General features: G+C 46.5%; 1 protein-coding gene across 1 annotated transcript in view; it reads left to right on the forward strand.

Moving 5' to 3' along the window:
* The window catches only part of LOC115111645 (ankyrin-1-like), a 75,963-nt gene that overhangs the window by 43,586 nt on the left and 11,541 nt on the right, over positions 1 to 20,836 (forward strand). Inside the window, exons 32-40 of the mRNA XM_065011588.1 lie at positions 1,455 to 1,683; positions 4,314 to 4,442; positions 4,559 to 4,678; positions 4,825 to 4,909; positions 5,167 to 5,241; positions 5,384 to 5,515; positions 5,893 to 6,048; positions 14,133 to 14,829; positions 15,171 to 15,543. Of these exons, the coding sequence (XP_064867660.1) occupies positions 1,455 to 1,683; positions 4,314 to 4,442; positions 4,559 to 4,678; positions 4,825 to 4,909; positions 5,167 to 5,241; positions 5,384 to 5,515; positions 5,893 to 6,048; positions 14,133 to 14,829; positions 15,171 to 15,543 (1,996 nt within the window). The remainder of the gene's footprint in view (positions 1 to 1,454; positions 1,684 to 4,313; positions 4,443 to 4,558; positions 4,679 to 4,824; positions 4,910 to 5,166; positions 5,242 to 5,383; positions 5,516 to 5,892; positions 6,049 to 14,132; positions 14,830 to 15,170; positions 15,544 to 20,836) is intronic.

Genomic DNA, 20,836 nt, shown 5'->3' on the forward strand with positions numbered 1-20,836 from the left:
AAATCTCACCATCCAGCTTTTTCTGTCACTGGAGAGCAGTCAAATGCAGCCGTTTGTTTTCGGTAACAATGAAGCACCTTATTGTGATTGTTTTCAATTAAAATGGTAAAAAAGACACAAAGATAGCTTCTTAGCAAATAGCAATTTCTCAAGCTAGAATATAGCTAGGACTGTCTGGGAGTGGTCTGAGTGGGTAGGGGAAAACTGAAAACTAGCTGTTATTGGCAGAGAGGTTTGGAACTCTCTTTCTAATTGGTCTATTAACTAATTTACCACCTGGTGATGTCACCAAGCAGCTCAAAACTCCATCCCACCAAAACAGGCAGAAATTTCAGGGGGTCTTTTCAAACAGCTCTTACACTAAAAGGGCATTATCATAATTTTCCCAATTTCACAGTACTATTCCAACCTCATAGTGTGGAAACATACACTCACATGCCAGTTTATTAGGTACATCCATCTAGTACCGGGTCAGACTCCCCTTTGCCACCAGAACAGCCTGAATTCATTGGGGCATTCTACAAGGTGTCTGAAAAGTTCCACAGGGTTGTTGGTCCATGCTGAGGCGATGGCATCAGGCAGTTGCTTCACATTGGACAGCGGTACATTCATGTAGCGAACAGGCCGTTCCATCTCACCCGGAAGATGTTCTATTAGGTTGAGGTCTGGGGACTGACCAGGACACTCAAGTAAACTGAACTCGCTGTCATGTTCCAGGCGACGTTCTTCTATTCCTCAATTGTCCAGTGTTGGTGATCGTGTGCCCACTGGAGCCGCTTCTACTTCTTTTTAGCTGATAGGAGTGGAACCCGGTGTGGTCGTCTGCTGCAGTAGCCCATCCGTGATAAGGATCGACGAGTTGGGGGTTCCGAGATGCCGATCTGCACACCACTGTTGTACTGCGCCGTTATTTCTCTGTTTGTGGCCCGCCTGTTAGCTTCCATGATTCTTGCCATTCTCCTTCGACCTCTCATCAACAAGCTGCTTTTCACCCACAGGACTGCAGCTAACTGGATGTTATTTTTGTTTGTCTCACCATTCTCAGTAAACACTACACTGTCGAGCGTGAAACCCCCAGGAGGGCAGTCATTTCTGAGATACTGGATCTGGTGTGCCTGGCATCGATGATCAGACCATGCTCAAAATCACTTAGGTCACATGTTTCGCCCATTCTAACGTTCAATCGAACAGTAACTGAATGCCTCAATGCCTGTCTGCCAGATTTATATAGCAAGCCATGGCCACGTGATTCACTGTCTATAGGAGCGACCCATTTTTGTGAACGAGGTACTGTACCTAATAAACTGGCCGATGAGTGTATATAAAACTGCAAAATCATGTTTTTGACTGTATTGGGCATTTTAGGTATGCTAATCACCTGCATTTCTCAAAGGATCTAGTCATGCGTAACTTAAGGGTTGCCAGATATCTTACACACTGGTGTCTCTTCTCAGGTTCTGGCTGGCTGACTGTCCCAGGACAGCCGAGGCCATGTCTTTCGCCAACCTCCTGTACCGGGAGCTCTCAGCCGTGCCCTACATGGCCAAGTTTGTGGTGTTTGCCAAGATGAACGAGGTCCGAGAGGGCCGTTTGCGCTGCTACTGCATGACTGATGACAAGATGGACAAAACCCTGGAGCAACACGAGAACTTCAGCGAGGTGGCCCGCAGTCGCGATATCGAGGTCAGTGTAGGGGGTTATATCGATGGTTATCACCATGATGTCATTGCTTAGAAGCTTCATCTGAAGAGGCACTGTGAAGTGAGTGGAGGGAGCCATTGGCTGTGTCCAAATACCCATACTTGCGTCCTAAATAGTAGGATGTTTGAGTATGCAAAAAATAATGCTTAATAGTATGCAACATTTCAAAAATACAGTATAGTTTAAGTGCCAGGATGTTATACTCATTTCTCTTCTTCATCTAGTATAATCCAATGCACACTTTTCCACAATGCATTGGAAGAGGTGGGCTTCAAGTGATAGGCCCTAGTTCTCTTCAAGTAGTCAAACAATAAACATAGGCTACTTAATTGGGAAGATGCCAAATCCCGAAGCTTTTACGGTGGTGTTCAAATGTAGGATAAGTCGTTTTTGTTCTCCTTTTAATGATAAAGAGTATTGCATCATTGGCTAAATCTTTGAAAACAGAATTATATATTTTTTTAAAGAATAAATATCGTTTTTACTGCTGTTTGAAATTGGTGGACCAAAACCGAAAGTAAAAGGCTCAAGCGCAAGTCTCCGCCATTTTACGGGGAAATGGGATCAAATCAAATCAAATGGTATTTGTCACAACAGGTGTAGACCTTACAGTGAAACGCTTACTTACAACAATGCAGTTTTAAGAAAATACATTTTAAAAAGTCATAGATAAAAGTAACAAATAATTAAAGAGCAGCAGTAAAATAACAAAAGCAAGGCTATATACAGGGTGTACCGGTACAGAGTCAATGTGCGGGGGCACCGGTGTCGAGGTAGTATGTAGGTAGAGTTATTAAAGTGACTATGCATAGATAATAACAGAAAGTAACAGTAGTGTAGAAGAGGGGGGGAGGGGGCAATGCAGATAGTCTGGGTAGCCATTTTATTAGACGTTCAGGAGTCTTATGGCTTGGGGTAGAAGCTGTTTAGAAGCCTCTTGGATCCAGACTTGGAGTTCCGGAAGGTGGCTTGAGTCTTTGACAATTTTTAGGGCCTTCCTCTGACACCACCTAGTATAGAGGTCCTGGATGGTAGGAAGCTTGGCCCCAGTGACGTATTGGGCAGTACGCATTACCCTCTTTAGGGGGAGAGGGATATTTGCTGGGAGAGGGATATTTGTTGGGAGAGGGATATTTGCTGGGAGAGGGATATTTGCTGGGAGAGGGATATTTGTTGCAGGCTAGCGCTGTTGCAATTCACCTAGCTTCCACATAGGGGAGAAATTCTGAGATTGTGTAGCACATTTAAACTACAGCAAATACTAAACCATCTTTTGATTTCTGACTGTGTCAGCACCATGGACTTGAGATGTGGTTGCGTTATTGATGTCATGTTAATCAGGCCTTATGATTTCTGACTGTGTCAGCACCATGGACTTGAGATGTGGTTGCGTTATTGATGTCATGTTAATCAGGCCTTTTGATTTCTGACTGTGTCAGCACCATGGACTTGAGATGTGGTTGCGTTATTGATGTCATGTTAATCAGGCCTTTTGATTTCTGACTGTGTCAGCACCATGGACTTGAGATGTGGTTGCATTATTGATGTCATGTTAATCAGGCCTTTTGATTTCTGACTGTGTCAGCACCATGGACTTGAGATGTGGTTGCGTTATTGATGTCATGTTAATCAGGCCTTTTGATTTCTGACTGTGTCAGCACCATGGACTTGAGATGTGGTTGCGTTATTGATGTCATGTTAATCAGGCCTTTTGATTTCTGACTGTGTCAGCACCATGGACTTGAGATGTGGTTGCGTTATTGATGTCATGTTAATCAGGCCTTTTGATTTCTGACTGTGTCAGCACCATGGACTTGAGATGTGGTTGCATTATTGATGTCATGTTAATCAGGCCTTTTGATTTCTGACTGTGTCAGCACCATGGACTTGAGATGTGGTTGCGTTATTGATGTCATGTTAATCAGGCCTTTTGATTTGTACATATGGAGTGTTTTAGTTTTGTAGGCTAGGCTACTCATATCATTATTTAATTTATGGATGGAGATTTAGCAGTCATTCTGATCTAGTTTTGTGCATTACGTTGCTGTCCAGCGGTTCTGAATGTGCGATGCACCCGACTGTCCACGTTTTAGTGTGCAATAGCCTTTTGACTTGAACGTTTGAAAAGTTTTCATGCGTGTACTAGACTATTTGATTGAATTTGTAAATGTTACAGTACTTTGGTTTCACTAATAATAAATATGTTGAAATGGAACCAAATGATCTGTTCCTGTCTTCAGTACTTTTAAATAGGATAGATGGGCTATATGGTCTACTACGGAATAGGTTGAATGTGATAGGCTGACTCTAACCAGCCTGAGTAGGCCTATAACTTATTCTAATTGGAAATTAGTTATTATCAGGCTGGTTAATGCGATGCATGTCTATTGAATTTGGAAAAATCTACCCGCACTCGGCCCCACCCCACCTACTCAGCCAGTCAGGAGCCGCTACTGCGTTGCGGCCATGGCATACTGCATACTTTTTATTAAACGCTACGTGCAAAATAGTATGTGACAATGAGCGCATAGTATACAGTTTAAGTATGTAGTACACTGGTATGGGTATTCGGACATGGCCACCGTGTCTGAAGTTAGTGTCCTCCCCCTCAGGTGATGGAGGGTATGCCGCTGCACCTGGAGTGTTCTGGGAACCTGGTCCCAGTGAGGAAGGCTACCCAGCAGCCTCGCTGTTTCAGCTTCCAGGCCTTCCGAGACAATAGACTCCCCGTCTCTGTCAAGGTGTTTAACTCCCCCTCTCTGTCTTCCTTCCTCTCTCCATTACTCCGTCCCTCCCTGGGTCTCCCTCTCACACTGAAAATATCTCTTGTCTGTTTCGCTCCGTTCTCTCCTCCAAGGTGAGAGATAGTAGCAAAGATCACTCCGGATTCCTGTCTTTCCTGCGGAAGTCTACCAAGTACGAAGACAGCCAACATGTGCTGTGCAACCTCAATATTACCATGCCTCTGTGTATCAAGGTAGGCCTAAAAAATGCTTTTGGGGTGCATTGAAAAGCACTTCACTTTTATTTTTTAATACACACATGCATATTTAATTTTGGGAACTTGTGAGATCTGAGGCAAATTGTATATTCCAGAGGCTTTTGCTTATGTCCGATTGACAGGCTGCTGGGAGTGAAGATCGGAGGCGAACTCTGACCCCATTAGCCCTGCGAGAGAGATACAGTGCCCTGAATGAGCCTGCCATGGGTAAAGGTGCATGCCATCCCATCCCATCCCTATGATACCCCAAACAGACCACCATTGTCTTCCGACAGGTGGCGTCATTACTACACGACGCTCGTCCCTCAATCAGTGCAGATGAGTCAGTCAAGCTACCTGACATAAGACAATGACATACCCCACATGAACATGTTCACATTCCATGTGCCCCTTCATGCAGTAATAATCACAACGGTACATTAACTTCTCATGTTAAAGTATCAGTTGTGGTCTGGTTTCTGCAGCATCAATGAGTGCCATGGAAAAGACAGAGCTGAAGATGGCTCTGATAGCTGAACAGTTGGGACTGAGCTGGGCTGGTGAGTGAGTGGAATGAGTGTCTGTGTCTCGTGCCTGTGTTTGGTGCTTGTGTCGGCGTCTGAGTCTGTGTATCAGTTTTAATGGCTTGCGGCTGCTTTTCCTCTCCTCCCTGCCTCTGTCTCTCCACCTTTGTCTCTCCAGAGCTGGCGAGGGAGCTACAGTTCAGTGTAGATGACATTAATAAGATCCGTGTGGAGAATCCTAACTCCCTATTGGAGCAGAGTTCTGCCCTGCTCAGCCTATGGGCCACCTGTGAGGGCAAGAGAGCCAATAGTAAGTACCTGAGATCCCATATAGGTCAGTGAATCCTTCCTGTGCATCCTCTTATCCTATATTCATCATCTCCACTCACCCCCCGTACAGTCTTGCACTGGCTCTTGGATTTGCATGAGAGACTTGTCTACCCTATGCAGTACCTTGTATTAACGTTGTGTTAACTGTCATTTTCTGGGTCAAACCAGGGTCTGTCAGGGTACTGGTAAACAATGTCCTTATTCTCCTCACAATATCTTCCACTTCCTTGTCTGTTATTTAACGGTCCATTTCCCATTTTCCTGCCTCTTGTCTCTGTCTTCTCTCTATTCTCTCTCTATTCTTTTCTCCTCCCCCTTTCTCTGTCTCTCTTTCTCTCTTGTGGCTCCTATGTACAGTGGAGAGTTTGTACACAGCTCTGAAGAGCATTGACCGGATGGACATAGTAAACATGTTGGAGGGCCAGGGGCCACAGCCTGATGGGAGACAGGCCCGGGAAACAAGCAGACGCAGACACAACGAGAGCGACCACATCTCCCCCAGCCTGACGAATGGTAAGGCTTCTCCTCATCCCCACGCATCCCTCTCCCACCCCCAACCACCATACCCTACCAGTTCTTCTCTCTCTCCTCCTCCTCCTCCTCCTCTGCTGCCCCCATCACCCTCCTGCCCCAATCCTCAGTCAAAGGCTGTCCTATATGCTAGTGCCATAAACTTGAGATTTCGACAGATGTGAAACGCAGCAACCTGGACCAGGGCTCAAGACACTCAGACAACAACTGCCTCTGTGGTGCTCCTCTAAAGCCTGACTCAGATACATTCTCTTGTTTGTGGTTGAGTACAATGTATCAATGACCTGTAGAGCCTGCAATCAGCATCACAACCTTGTCTAATAGTGCCAGCTACATTTTAGGATTCTCTCTCCACTGAAATGGCCGATGCAACTGGTATATCGATTTAAACAAAATGAACGGAGCCTGCCAAAAAGAGTATAGATCAAAATAGAGATCATTCTTTGACATACAAAAGTATGTGGACACCTGCTCGCCCCCCCCCCCCACCCTTTGGTGCTATAACAGCCTCCACTCTTCTGGGAAGACTTTTCAGTAGATGTTGGAACATTATGGCGCAAGAGCATTAGTGAGGTCGGGTACTGATGTTGGGTGATTAGGCCTGGCTCGTAATCATCGTTCCAATTCATCCCAAAGGTGTTCAGGCAAGTTCTACCACACCGATCTCGACAAACCATTTCAGTATGAACCTCACTTTGTGCACGGGGCATTGTCATGCTGAAACAGGAAAGGGCCTTTCCCAAACTGTTGCTAGAAAGTTGGAAGCACAGAACTGTCTAGAATGTTATTGTATGCTGTAGCGTTAAGATTTCCCTTCACTGGAACTAAGGGGCATACCTCGAACCATGAAAACAACCATTATTCCTCCTCCACCAAACTTTACAGTTGGTACTATGCATTCGGGCAGGTGGCGTTCTCCTGATATCCGTCAAACCCAGATTCGTCCGTTGGACGGCCAGATGGTGAGCGTGATTCATCACTGCAGAGAACGCATTTTCACTGCTCCAGAGTACAATGGCGGTGAGCTTTACATTACTCTACCCAACGCTTGGCATTGCGCATGGTGATCTTAGGCTTGTGTGCGGCTGCTCGGCCATGGAAACCCATTTCATGAAGCTCTCGATGAACAGTTCTTGTGCTGACGTTGTTTCCAGAGGCAGTTTGGAACTCGGTAGTGAGTGTTGCAACCGAGGACAGGCCATTTCTATCAGCACTCGCCGGTCCCGTTCTGTGAGTTTGTGTGGCCTATCACTTCGCAGCTGAGCCGCTGTTGCTCCTAGATGTTTCCACTTCACAATAACAGCACTTACAGTTAACCGGGGCAGCTCTAGCAGGGCACAAATTTTACGAACTGAGTTGTTGGAACGGTGGCATTCTATGACAGTGGCACGTTGAAAGTCACTGAACTCTTCAGTATGCCATTCTACTGCCAATGTTTGTCTATGGAGATTGCAGGGCTGTGTACTCGATATTATACACCTGTCAGCAACTGGTGTGCCTGAAATAGCCGAATCTACTAATATGAAAGGGTGTCCACATACTTTTATATATATAGTGTATTTAAAGATCAATTGGAACCTCAAGAAACATCTGTTTTCATGTGTGTTTGATGAAGTTGTTAGCAATAGGAAAGTTGATGATTTAAAAAGAAATAGATCAAATGTATGAAATGCTGTGTTAGTCAGCTGTGTGTGGTGTGTAGCGTGAGATTCTGTTCATGCGTGCCAAATGTATATTTTGTTAGATCTGTATTCAGTGCGTAAGTTACTACTGTGTCGTATCTATGTATTTGACATGTTTATGTTATTGCATCCTATAAAGTACGATTTTGGCTATGAGTTCATGATGTTCATCTTTATCCAACATGATTTAAACCACAATCTGCCTACATAGGCCATGTGAGATATCGTGCAGGATATTATGTGTCTGTAAAAAAACAAGCATTTCCATACATGAATTCAGCCTGTAGTCTTTCCTTCAAGCATACTGCTGTTGGCTTGGCTTCCAGGGGTCATTTCTCAAACGTTGACTACTTTTACTCATGGTTTACTATTTTACACATGCATGATATACATCAGATTGACTCCAGTTTCACCACTGGACTGGTGTAAAAAAAACACTGCACTGGACTGACCATCACTGGAGTGCTGTGGCCTCTCTTCTGAGTCTGCTCTGTGCCTCACTATCTCATGTGTCATCACAGCAGGTGCCAGGTCCCCTCAGTGCAAACTGGAGCAATAACAGGTGATGTAACTCATGCATAGATATGACCATGATGGACAAAGGGACAAACGGGAGATGCTCAGTCAGATCACAGCTGCAGTGACTCTGATATCTAACACCTGTCCAGTCTGCCTCCCAAAGCTCTTTCTTCTGACGCTGTCTGTGTAACAAGGTGGTCACACTCTCACGGGACAATACCAACCTGACCTCTAGACATGGTATTGTTTATGTTTATTACAACAAGGATTTTCAAGAGATCTATTATTTATCTTTTGGAGTTATGAATGATAGTAGGGCTGATAAGTTTGTTCCTGATTTTTCAGAGAATGTAGAATGTAGGTAGGCCAGTATTTGACATCAGGGGATGGTACAGAATGAGGATTCACTCTCTGACTGAATGTCAGTCTGGAAGATGCTCACTTCCTTGGTGATAACTCCCTTGGGCCCCTAATTAACCTTTACAATCAAATGAATTGAAAATTACAATCGATTCTGAAGTGGGAATCCAAGCCTGGAGACCGCAATTAGATTCCACATTGTATTTTTAACCCAGGTAGGATGCATGCAGCACTGTCAGGCAGAGTATCTATAGGAAACAAATGTTTTTTTATTCTACCATTTAGTGTAGAAATGATGGAGAACTACATTCTTCTTACTGAAGCTTTCAGTTGACCTGTTCTTGTCTTTTCCTTATTTTCATCACATTTGGCTCTTAGTGATTTTGACTTTCAATCCCCTTTTTTTTAACTCTAGTGGCTTGAGTCTAAGACGCATGATTTGCAACTCTGTAAAAGCAATGAGTTCCGTTTAGTCATACTAGTGAGGCTCGGGAGGCCTGAACTGAATCCAGCTAGGCTTCTATAAGGGTAACGTTACGCTCTCTGCCTGTGTGTGCATGGGGCTGTATGAGTCTCTTCAGACCGGGGGTCGTTCCATTCGGTGCACTGTGTGTCCCACTGGGATCCCCGTACTTGTTCCTTTTGACTATCTGTCCCCTCTCTCTTTGTGTTTCTCTGGACATGTTATCTGCAGCCTGGCCGCCCTACTCTTCCTTCTTCTCACTCCTCCTCTCCGACCTCTGAACTCATGCCCTCCGACCTCATGTTGACCTCTGGCCCTCATCTTTATTTTGAAGACCAGTTTTTTTTTTATAACTCTTTATTTTTGTGCTCTTGAAAATTCCACCTTTTTAACCGTCTGCTCTGTGACCAATCCTCCTCACACACTGTGTGCTCAGCACCCCCGGGAGAGGGAGGTGTCCCTTGTTCCATCACTCTCTCTGTCCATCTCTCTCTCTCTCTCTCTTCCTCCTCTCCCTATCTCTTTTGCTCTGTGCATGTCTTTCTTCCTCTTTCTCTTTTGTCCTCTTCCAAATGTCCTCTTCCCTCTCTGTGTTTCCCTCCCTGCCCTCCTGCCTGTCTGCATGTGCATGAGACCCACTCTTGTCGTTCACCTCCTATATGCTTGCATGGAAGTATTGGAATGAGGATGTGTCAGAAGCAGTGGCCTGTGGGAGATGTAGTCTGGGAGCTGTTTATGCCTCTGCAACTTGTAGCTGCTTTACTATCAGACTGATATTGCATGGCATGCATGCTGGGGAATGACCCGACTGTTTAGTCTGCCTGTTTACATCCTTTACTGTATATTATTCTCTGTGGGGATAAAAAGGTCCTGAACCCGTTTTAACCGTGTGTTTTGACCACTCTGTTCATGTATGACTGTTGTGACATGTTGTTGATCAGTTGTTTGTGTGTATGTGTGTTTGTCCTGTGTCTTTGAGTCTCTCCAGAATTAGGGGATGTAGTATCTATGCCCTTTCTCTGTCACACATCTCATATTTGCAGGGAGTGTTGGTGTGTGAGTGTGTATGTGTGTGAGTGCATTTGTGTGTATACATGTCTGTGTTTTAAATTGTTGTCTTTTATGAGTGTCTTCAGTGTCTTCATGTGAATATTTCACTGTGTCCCTTCTTCCAGTCTGTGTGTGATTGTGACTCTCTTTCTGTGTATGTGAGCTTCAGCCAGTTTGTTAATATTTACAGTGTTTGTCTTTTCTACCAGGAGGGCCAGGCCACCACGTTCATTCCCCACGAACACCCTCCCTCATGCCCTCCTCTCTCGCTCTCTCTCTCCCCCCCCACCTCACCATCCAACTGACCATGGGAGTGATACCACCCACAGACACACACACATAGAGAGAGAGAAGGACTGGCAACAAGACTGGATGACAGAATCACACAGATGTTAGATAGTCTTTTAGATTGTCAGAGACACAAACAGACAATCTAAAAGCCATGTACAGTAGAACCATATTGATCACCAGGAGACACTATTGTCAGCTACCATAAGGGCTCAGATCATTCATACACAACCTTAAAAGGTGGTATTCCAAACAAATACCATGATATTTATGTGACATGAATCATCCTCACCCTACTGGCTAAAGAGTAATGTATACACATATAAAGAAAGCTCATCAGCTGCTCATCAAGTCTTAAACCTGGTGGAACTGTTAAGAGGTTTTATCTACCGGTGTTATGCATATTGAAGGATACTTGTTATGAAGGATGCATATTGAAGGATACTTGTTATGAAGGATGCATATTGAAGGATACTTGTTATGAAGGATTCATATTGAAGGATACTTGTTATGAAGGATACTTGTTATGAAGGATGCATATTGAAGGATACTTGTTATGAAGATTCATATTGAAGGATACTTGTTATGAAGGATACTTGTTATGAAGGATGCATAATTGAAGGATACTTGTTATGAAGGATGCATATTGAAGGATGCTTGTTATGAAGGATACTTGTTATGAAGGATGCATAATTGAAGGATACTTGTTATGAAGGATACTTGTTATGAAGGATGCATATTGAAGGATACTTGTTATGAAGGATGCATATTGAAGGATGCTTGTTATGAAGGATACTTGTTATGAAGGATGCATAATTGAAGGATACTTGTTATGAAGGATACTTGTTATGAAGGATGCATATTGAAGGATACTTGTTATGAAGGATGCATATTGAAAGATACTTGTTATGAAGGATACTTGTTATGAAGGATGCATATTGAAGGATACTTGTTATGAAGGATGCATATTGAAAGATACTTGTTATGAAGATACTTGTTATGAAGGATGCATAATTGAAGGATACTTGTTATGAAGGATGCATATTGAAGGATGCTTGTTATGAAGGATACTTGTTATGAAGGATGCATAATTGAAGGATACTTGTTATGAAGGATGCATATTGAAGGATGCTTGTTATGAAGGATTCATATTGAAGGATACTTGTTATGAAGGATTCATATTGAAGGATACTTGTTATGAAGGATGCATATCAAAGGATACTTGTTATGAAGGATTATGAAGGATGCATATTGAAGGATACTTGTTATGAAGGATGCATATTGAAGGATACTTGTTATGAAGGATTCATATTGAAGGATACTTGTTATGAAGGATGCATATCAAAGGATACTTGTTATGAAGGATGCATATTGAAGGATACTTGTTATGAAGGATGCATATTGAAGGATACTTGTTATGAAGGATTCATATTGAAGGATACTTGTTATGAAGGATTCATATTGAAGGATACTTGTTATGAAGGATGCATATTGAAGGATACTTGTTATGAAGGATGCATATTGAAGGATACTTGTTATGAAGGGTGCATATTGAAGGATACTTGTTATGTGCCCCACTAATATTTTAGTCATTTATCAGACACGCTTATCCAGAGCATCTAGGGTTAAGTGCCTTGCTAAAGGGTACATCAACAGACGTTTCACCTAGTCAGCTCGGGCATTTGAACCAGCAACCTTTCGGTAACTGGCCCAAAGCACTTAACTGCTAAGCTACCTGCCACCCTAACGTTAATGTGTTTAACTTATGACCCACGTACACACAGTCCTCCGACCTTCTGAGTGGGATGTCAGAGAGGTTATGCTGTCATTTAAGGCTGAGAGATGAGAGGTCCAGGAGGCCAGCTGGTGTCACTAATACCCACTGCACATTCAGCATAACTTAGTGCCAACAATGACTCATGTTGCACCTCTCTCTCTCATGCATACACACACACACATAGTGTTCTTTCGCCCGCTCGCACACACACGCATAAGCAGTCAAACACACACACGCACACACAGACACACACACACACACACTGACACAAATATACACTTCACCCCTCCCTCCACATCTCCCCTGTCTTTTCTACCTCTTGCTAAATCTATACACTTCTCTCAGTTCATGCCAGAATGTCATCAATTCATTTCTACCACTTTATAGACTATATATCCATTCTTTACTGGGTTTATGTGTCTGATTCAAAATACTGTATCTTTATGTTACTCATGGTCATATGTATTCATTAGTATACATTCTTGGTAATGTATTAGAAGATACGTACAGTAGCTACTGCACAATCGTTTTTAAAGTTTTTTTATTTGTGGTATCTATAGCCATCTTGACCTTGAATTTGACATGTTATTTACTTGGCTATCTCTCAGGTCATTTCTCATACAGCAGCTATTATGTACACTATAGTGAAATGTGAGTTAGTGTGGAAGAGAGCAGACTCAGGAAGCAGCTTTGGCCCTGTCCACTTGTTTAGATGCTGTCTGTTGTGCTGGCTGTATCTGGGTCTGTTTCATAGTCCAGTCAACATGATGGTTGCATGTACACCTGCAGACAGTTTCCTAGTAGATAGTTTTTCTAGCATCTAAAGAGAACCTACCATGCTTACTGTACCACATCACTGCATGTTTAAAAGTCAAAGCTCTTCATGCTACCAGGCAAGACATTTATTTTTTCCAAATAGAGATGTTGTTGGAGTGACTTGAGTCAAAGGTTCATGGGTCATATGTAGCAAATTCTCAAAGTTAGATTCCCTGTTGAAATAAAAATGAGGTTTGGGGCAGCTATGCTTGCAGTGAGCTATAAGAAATGAAACTGTATATCACCATGTGTGTGTGTATGTGTGGTGTGAGTGTGTCTTTGTGTGTATTTCTGTGTATTGTGTATGTGGTTGTGTTATTTTTCTAAGGTTTGCAATGCAATGTCTGTGGTGGTGGGTGGGTGAAAGTGTGTGTGAGTGTGTTGAATAACGAGAATGCCTGCATGCATGCTGTTCAGCCTGACTAGAATATTTAACTTGCCTGGTTTTGTGTGTGTGTGTGTGTGTGTGTGTGTATGGGAAAGGTTGTGTGTGGGTAAGTCTGTGGGTGTATCGACATGTGTATGGCATGTGTATGTGTGTATAAGTGTGTGTCCCAGGCGGGCAGGTGTGTGTCCCAGCCCCAGGTTGGTTCGGGGCAGAGGCAGTAACTCCTGTGCCTCTACCTGTAGGTGGCAGACAGCGGAGCAGCACCAGCCACCAGCAGACCTCTCTCTCTGTCTGTCTCTCTGTCTGTCTCTCTGTCTGTCTCTCTGTCTGGCTCTCTGTCTGTCTCTCTGTCTGGCTCTCTGTCTGGCTCTCTGTCTGGCTCTCTGTCTGGCTCTGGCTGTGTATCTGCTGCTGCCTCCGCTGCTGCTCTCACTGTCAGTGCTGGCTGATCTGGCTTGATCTGGTTTGTCAACCCCCTCCCCCGAAGCCCCCCTTGCTCCCTCACCCTTAGCTCCTTGCACCTCTTCTTCAGCTCCCACTGTCTGGGCCCTTCCTCTCCCCCTCTCTCCACTTGCCCCCTGGAATCCCCCTCTGCCATCTCCCCATCGCTGCCCATCCCCCCCTGGGGACCCTCCCGGGGCTGGTGGGGCAAGGTGGGGGGCGAGGCATGGCGAAGCAAGGTGGGGGGCCCGTGTCAGTGTGCCTCTCTGTGTGTCGCTCCAGGTTACGGGGTATTACAGGAGGAGCTGCTCTCCCCTCCTTCCATGCAGTACAGCCTGCCCTCCCCGCTGGGTAACGAGCCCTACTGGCAGGAAGTCTCCAGTCTGGAGTGTGCTCCCATGGCCATCACAGAGGAGGACACACTCATGGAGATGTCCGATGTGCAGGTGTGGCCCTCGGGCAACAGCCCCTCCCTAGTGGCCGTGGAGGACTCCTCACTGGAGTGCAGCAATGCTGACGACTCGGAGGGGCTGCAGGGGCTCTCGTACGGGAGCCTGGGCCGGCCGGGCAGTAGGGCTAGAGGAGAGGAAGGGGGGCTGAGTGGCTCCATGGAGCTGGTGGAAGACAACTCAGAGATGGGGGCTGTTGACTCGTTCAGCACCGCCACCCCTGCCACCCCTGCTTCGTTCAGCACAGCCACCCCTGCCACCCCTTCTTCGTTCGGAGGCACCATCGCCGCCATGTTATACAACGTTAATGGTCTGGAGAAGGGTCAAGGGTCAAAAGTCGTGAAGTCAGAGGCAGCAGCGGTCAGAGGCAACTTGGCAAGTGGAGATGGAGCTGGAGTTGAAGGAGGAAGAGGAGGAAGGACAGGCTCAGAGGAAGGGCTTTCTCTTGTTGCAGGACAACAGCAGCGAGTGTACACCCGGCTGAGCAAGTCGCCCGGTCTGAGCCGCGTGGCTGATCGTAATGGAGACAGGTGAGTGTGTCCTCAGACCTAAGTCAGTCTGCAGCTCAGCTGGACACAGCACTTGCCAGACAGGGGGTAGTCCAGACACTCACCTCTGAGACAACTGAGCCTTAGGACACTTCAATGTTGCCATGTTTCCTAACCTAATAATACAATATTTCGTTTTAGTAACAGAGTGTCTATGAAGGACTATTAGTCAGCTTTTGTTTGACACACACATTTAACACACATTGGCCTCTCTCTGCTCCTTTCACTCCTTTGTCTATTCTCCTCTCACTTGTCCTCTCTCTCCACCTCTCTTCATCTCTCTCCTCCTTTCTTCTTTTCTCACTCATCCTCTGCCTCCTTAGGTCCAGTGGTGGCAGCAGTGGTAGTAGAGGCAGTGGCGGAGGTGGTGGCTCTTTACTGTCCTATCTGCAGGAGCAGTCGGGTCCAGGTTGGCAACCTGTCACTGACCACACTCAGGCCTGGTTGGGTTCACAGACAACAAAACCCAGGCAGGCCATGGACTCAATGATGTCATCAGTGCGCGCTGCCATGGATGTGGACCCCAGCCAGTCCCGTGTGTCCCAGGAGGCCTTGCTTCAGCCGGTGCGGGACATGGGGCACTCTGAGCTCCTGCGTGGGCACTTCAGGGGCACCCAGCCATTTGAGAAGGGCCTGGGGTTCCCTCACAGGGTGCCAGAGCTGCAGACCTGGGACGACGTACTCCTGAGGCAGCAGGTGAGTGGGAAACCTATTTTATTATTGGGGTGGCAGGTAGCCTAGCGGTTAAGAGCGCTATATATAATAATAATAACCGAGAGGTTGCTGGTTCAAATCCCCATGTCGGCTAGGTTTAAAATCTGTAGATGTTCCCTTCCTAAGATGGCACCGAAGAACATGGCTGACGTTTTACATTCTTCCAACCAATTGTGCAATTTTGTTATTTTTTTTGTACATAATGTTGCTGCTACCATCTCTTAACTTCTGGACATCAGAAAAGGGATTACTCACCTCAAACTGGAAGAAACTTTTTCCTTTAACAAGTCCGACGAGAAGGATATCTTGCTTTCACTGGAACAGGCCCAGATCCACGCCTTTTGCGTGAAGAAAAAGGGGACACAGATCGCGGATCCTTCTGAGAAGCTGGAGGCGAGCGAGTAAACTCCCAATGCCTTCCATTCTCCTTGCTAATGTGCAATCGTTAGAAAATAAAATTGATGACCTACTATTAAGATTAACTGTAACATCTTATGTTTCACCGAGACGTGGCGGAACGAAAAAACAGACAATATGCAGCTGGCGGGATTTTCCATGCAACGGCAGAACAGAGATGCTACCTCTGGTAAGACGAGGGGTGTGTGTGTGTGTCTTTTCGCCAGAAACAGCTGGTGCGCGATGTCTAATATTAAAGAAGTCTCAAGGCATTGCTCGCCTGAGGTAGAGTACCTTATGATAACCTGTGGACTGCACTATCTACCAAGATACAGTTCTCATCTGTATTATTCATAGCCATCAATTTACCACCACAAAGCAAAGCTGGCACTAAGACCGCTCTCAACCAACTCTATAAGGCCATAAGAAAAGAAGAAAATGTCCTAGTGGCCGGGGACTTTAATGCAAGCAAACTTAAATCAGTTTTACCAAATTTTTACCAGCATGTCACATGTGCAACCAGAGGGAAAAAAATCAGAGACCACCTTTACTCCACACACAGAGATGCATACAAAGCTCTCCCCCGCACTCCATTTGGCAAATCTGACCACAATTCTATCCTCCTGATACACTACAAGACTGTTTAGCTAGCACAGACTGGAATATGTTCCGGGATTCATCCAATGGCATTGAGCAATACAACACCTCAGTCAGTTATCGGCTTCATCAATAAGTGCATTGATGATGTCGTCCCCATAGTGACTGTATGTACATATCCCAGCCAGAAGCCATGGATTACAGGCAACATCCGCATCGAGCTAAAGGCTACAGCTGCCTCTTTCAAGGAGCGGGAGACTAATCGCTTATAAGAAATCCCGCTATGCCCTCAGATGAACCATCAAACAAGCAAAGCGTCAATACAGGATTAAGATTGAATCCTACTACACCGTCTCTGACGCTCGTCAGATGTGGCAGGGCTTGAAAACTATTATGGACTACAAAGGGAAACCTCAGACACAAGCTGCCCAGTGACGTGAGGCTAACAGACGAGCTAAAGGCCTTTTATACTCGCTTCGAGGCAAGCAACACTGAAGCATGCACGGGAGCACCAGCTGTTCTGGATGACTGTGTGGTAACTCTCTCGGTAGCCGATGTGAACAAAACCTTTAAACAGGTCAACATTCACAAAGCCACTGGGCCAGACGGACTACCAGGACGTGTACTCAAAACATGCGCGGACCAACTGTCAAGTGTCTTCACTGACATTTTCAACCTCTCCCTGCCTGAGTCTGTAATACCTGCATGTTTCAAGCAGACCACCATAGTCCCTGTGCCCAAGGAAGTGAAGGTAACCTGCCTAAATGATTACCACCCCGTGGCACTCACATCGGTGGCCATGAAGCGCTTTGAAGGCTCCCTCTGCAACTGGATCGTTGACTTCCTGACGGGCCGCCCCCAGGTGGTAAGGGTAGGCAACATCACGTCTGCCACGCTGATCCTGATCCTTAACAATGAGGCCCCTCAGGGGTGTGTACTTAGTCCCCTCCTGTATTCCCTGTTCACCCATGGCCAAACACGACTGCAACACCATCATTAAGTTTGCTGACGACACAACAGTGGTAGGCCTGATCACCGACAACGATGAGACGGCCTATAGAGAGGTGTGGAGGTGTGGAGCCAGGACAACAACCTCTCCCTCAATGTGTTCAAGACAAAGGACAAAGGAGCTGATCGTGGACTACAGAAAATGGCGACCGGACCCCTATTAACATCGACGGGGCTGTAGTGGAGCGGGTCGAGAGTTTCAAGTTCCTTGGTGTCCACATCACCAACGAACTATCATGGTCCAAACATACCAAGACAGTTGTGAAGAGGGCACGACAAAACCTTTTCCCCCTCAGGAGACTGAAAAGATTTTGCACGGGCCCCCAGATCCTCAAAAGGTTCTACAACTGCACCATCGAGAGCATCCTGACCGGTTGCATCACAGCCTGGCTCCTCAACAGCTTCTACCCCCAAGCAATTAGACTACTGAACAATTCATCAAAATTGCCACTGGACAATTTACATTGACCCCCCCCGTACACTGCTGCTACTGCTGTTTGTCGCATTCGCTCCACAGGTAGTATCACATTTTCATTTCATTTCATTACAGTACAACGGTTTGATTTGTTTGATCGTAGCTAGCTACATAGCCGTCTTTGTATCAAAGATAATTGTGTAGTCTAGAGCGATTTTCTAGGTTAGCTAGCCAGCTATTGTCGTTCTTTTAACGCAATGTAACGTAATCAACACTGCTAGCTAGCCAGCTAGCCCCCGAATAGCACCACTGTAGAAACTATCACACTCAACGGAACGACTTGATTAGTGTAGTGCCAACAACGCAGCCACTGCCAGCTAGCCTACAAAGTCAACAACGCAGCCACTGCCAGCTAGCCTACTTCAGCAGTACTGTATCATTTTAATCATTTTAGTCAATAAGATTCTTGCTACGTAAGCTTAACTTTCTGAACATTCGAGACGTGTAGTCCACTTGTCATTCCAATCTCCTTTGCATTAGCGTAGCCTCTTCTGTAGCCTGTCAACTATGTGTCTGTCTATCCCTGTTCTCTCCTCTCTGCACAGACCATACAAACGCTCCACACCGCGTGGCCGCGGCCACCCTAATCTGGTGGTCCCAGCACGCACGACCCACGTGGAGTTCCAGGTCTCCGGTAGCCTCTGGAACTGCCGATCTGCGGCCAACAAGGCAGAGTTCATCTCAGCCTATGCCTCCCTCCAGTCCCTCGACTTCTTGGCACTGACGGAAACATGGATCACCACAGATAACACTGCTACTCCTACTGCTCTCTCTTCGTCCGCCCACGTGTTCTCGCACACCCCGAGAGCTTCTGGTCAGCGGGGTGGTGGCACCGGGATCCTCATCTCTCCCAAGTGGTCATTCTCTCTTTCTCCCCTTACCCATCTGTCTATCGCCTCCTTTGAATTCCATGCTGTCACAGTTACCAGCCCTTTCAAGCTTAACATCCTTATCATTTATCGCCCTCCAGGTTCCCTCGGAGAGTTCATCAATGAGCTTGATGCCTTGATAAGCTCCTTTCCTGAGGACGGCTCACCTCTCACAGTTCTGGGCGACTTTAACCTCCCCACGTCTACCTTTGACTCATTCCTCTCTGCCTCCTTCTTTCCACTCCTCTCCTCTTTTGACCTCACCCTCTCACCTTCCCCCTACTCACAAGGCAGGCAATACGCTCGACCTCATCTTTACTAGATGCTGTTCTTCCACTAACCTCACTGCAACTCCCCTCCAAGTCTCCGACCACTACCTTGTATCCTTTTCCCTCTCGCTCTCATCCAACACTTCCCACACTGCCCCTACTCGGATGGTATCGCGCCGTCCCAACCTTCGCTCTCTCTCCCCGCTACTCTCTCCTCTTCCATCCTATCATCTCTTCCCTCTGCTCAAACCTTCTCCAACCTATCTCCTGATTCTGCCTCCTCAACCCTCCTCTCCTCCCTTTCTGCATCCTTTGACTCTCTATGTCCCCTATCCTCCAGGCCGGCTCGGTCCTCCCCTCCCGCTCCGTGGCTCGACGACTCATTGCGAGCTCACAGAACAGGGCTCCGGGCAGCCGAGCGGAAATGGAGGAAAACTCGCCTCCCTGCGGACCTGGCATCCTTTCACTCCCTCCTCTCTACATTTTCCTCTTCTGTCTCTGCTGCTAAAGCCACTTTCTACCACTCTAAATTCCAAGCATCTGCCTCTAACCCTAGGAAGCTCTTTGCCACCTTCTCCTCCCTCCTGAATCCTCCTCCCCTCCCCCTCCTCCCTCTCTGCAGATGACTTCGTCAACCATTTTGAAAAGAAGGTCAACGACATCCGATCCTCGTTTGCTAAGTCAAACGACACCGCTGGTTCTGCTCACACTGCCCTACCCTGTGCTCTGACCTCTTTCTCCCCTCTCTCCAGATGAAATCTCGCGTCTTGTGACGGCCGGCCGCCCAACAACCTGCCCGCTTGACCCTATCCCCTCCTCTCTTCTCCAGACCATTTCCGGAGACCTTCTCCCTTACCTCACCTCGCTCATCAACTCATCCCTGACCGCTGGCTACGTCCCTTCCGTCTTCAAGAGAGCGAGAGTTGCACCCCTTCTGAAAAAACCTACACTCGATCCCTCCGATGTCAACAACTACAGACCAGTATCCCTTCTTTCTTTTCTCTCCAAAACTCTTGAACGTGCCGTCCTTGGCCAGCTCTCCCGCTATCTCTCTCAGAATGACCTTCTTGATCCAAATCAGTCAGGTTTCAAGACTAGTCATTCAACTGAGACTGCTCTTCTCTGTATCACGGAGGCGCTCCGCACTGCTAAAGCTAACTCTCTCTCCTCTGCTCTCATCCTTCTAGACCTATCGGCTGCCTTCGATACTGTGAACCATCAGATCCTCCTCTCCACCCTCTCCGAGTTGGGCATCTCCCGGCGCGGCCCACGCTTGGATTGCGTCCTACCTGACAGGTCGCTCCTACCAGGTGGCGTGGCGAGAATCTGTCTCCTCACCACGCGCTCTCACCACTGGCATCCCCCAGGGCTCTGTTCTAGGCCCTCTCCTATTCTCGCTATACACCAAGTCACTTGGCTCTGTCATAACCTCACATGGTCTCTCCTATCATTGCTATGCAGACGACACACAATTAATCTTCTCCTTTCCCCCTTCTGATGACCAGGTGGCGAATCGCATCTCTGCATGTCTGGCAGACATATCAGTGTGGATGACGGATCACCACCTCAAGCTGAACCTCGGCAAGACGGAGCTGCTCTTCCTCCCGGGGAAGGACTGCCCGTTCCATGATCTCGCCATCACGGTTGACAACTCCATTGTG

The sequence above is a fragment of the Oncorhynchus nerka genome, linkage group LG27 (genome assembly GCF_034236695.1).
Source record: "Oncorhynchus nerka isolate Pitt River linkage group LG27, Oner_Uvic_2.0, whole genome shotgun sequence".
NCBI classification, from domain to species: Eukaryota; Metazoa; Chordata; class Actinopteri; order Salmoniformes; family Salmonidae; genus Oncorhynchus; species Oncorhynchus nerka.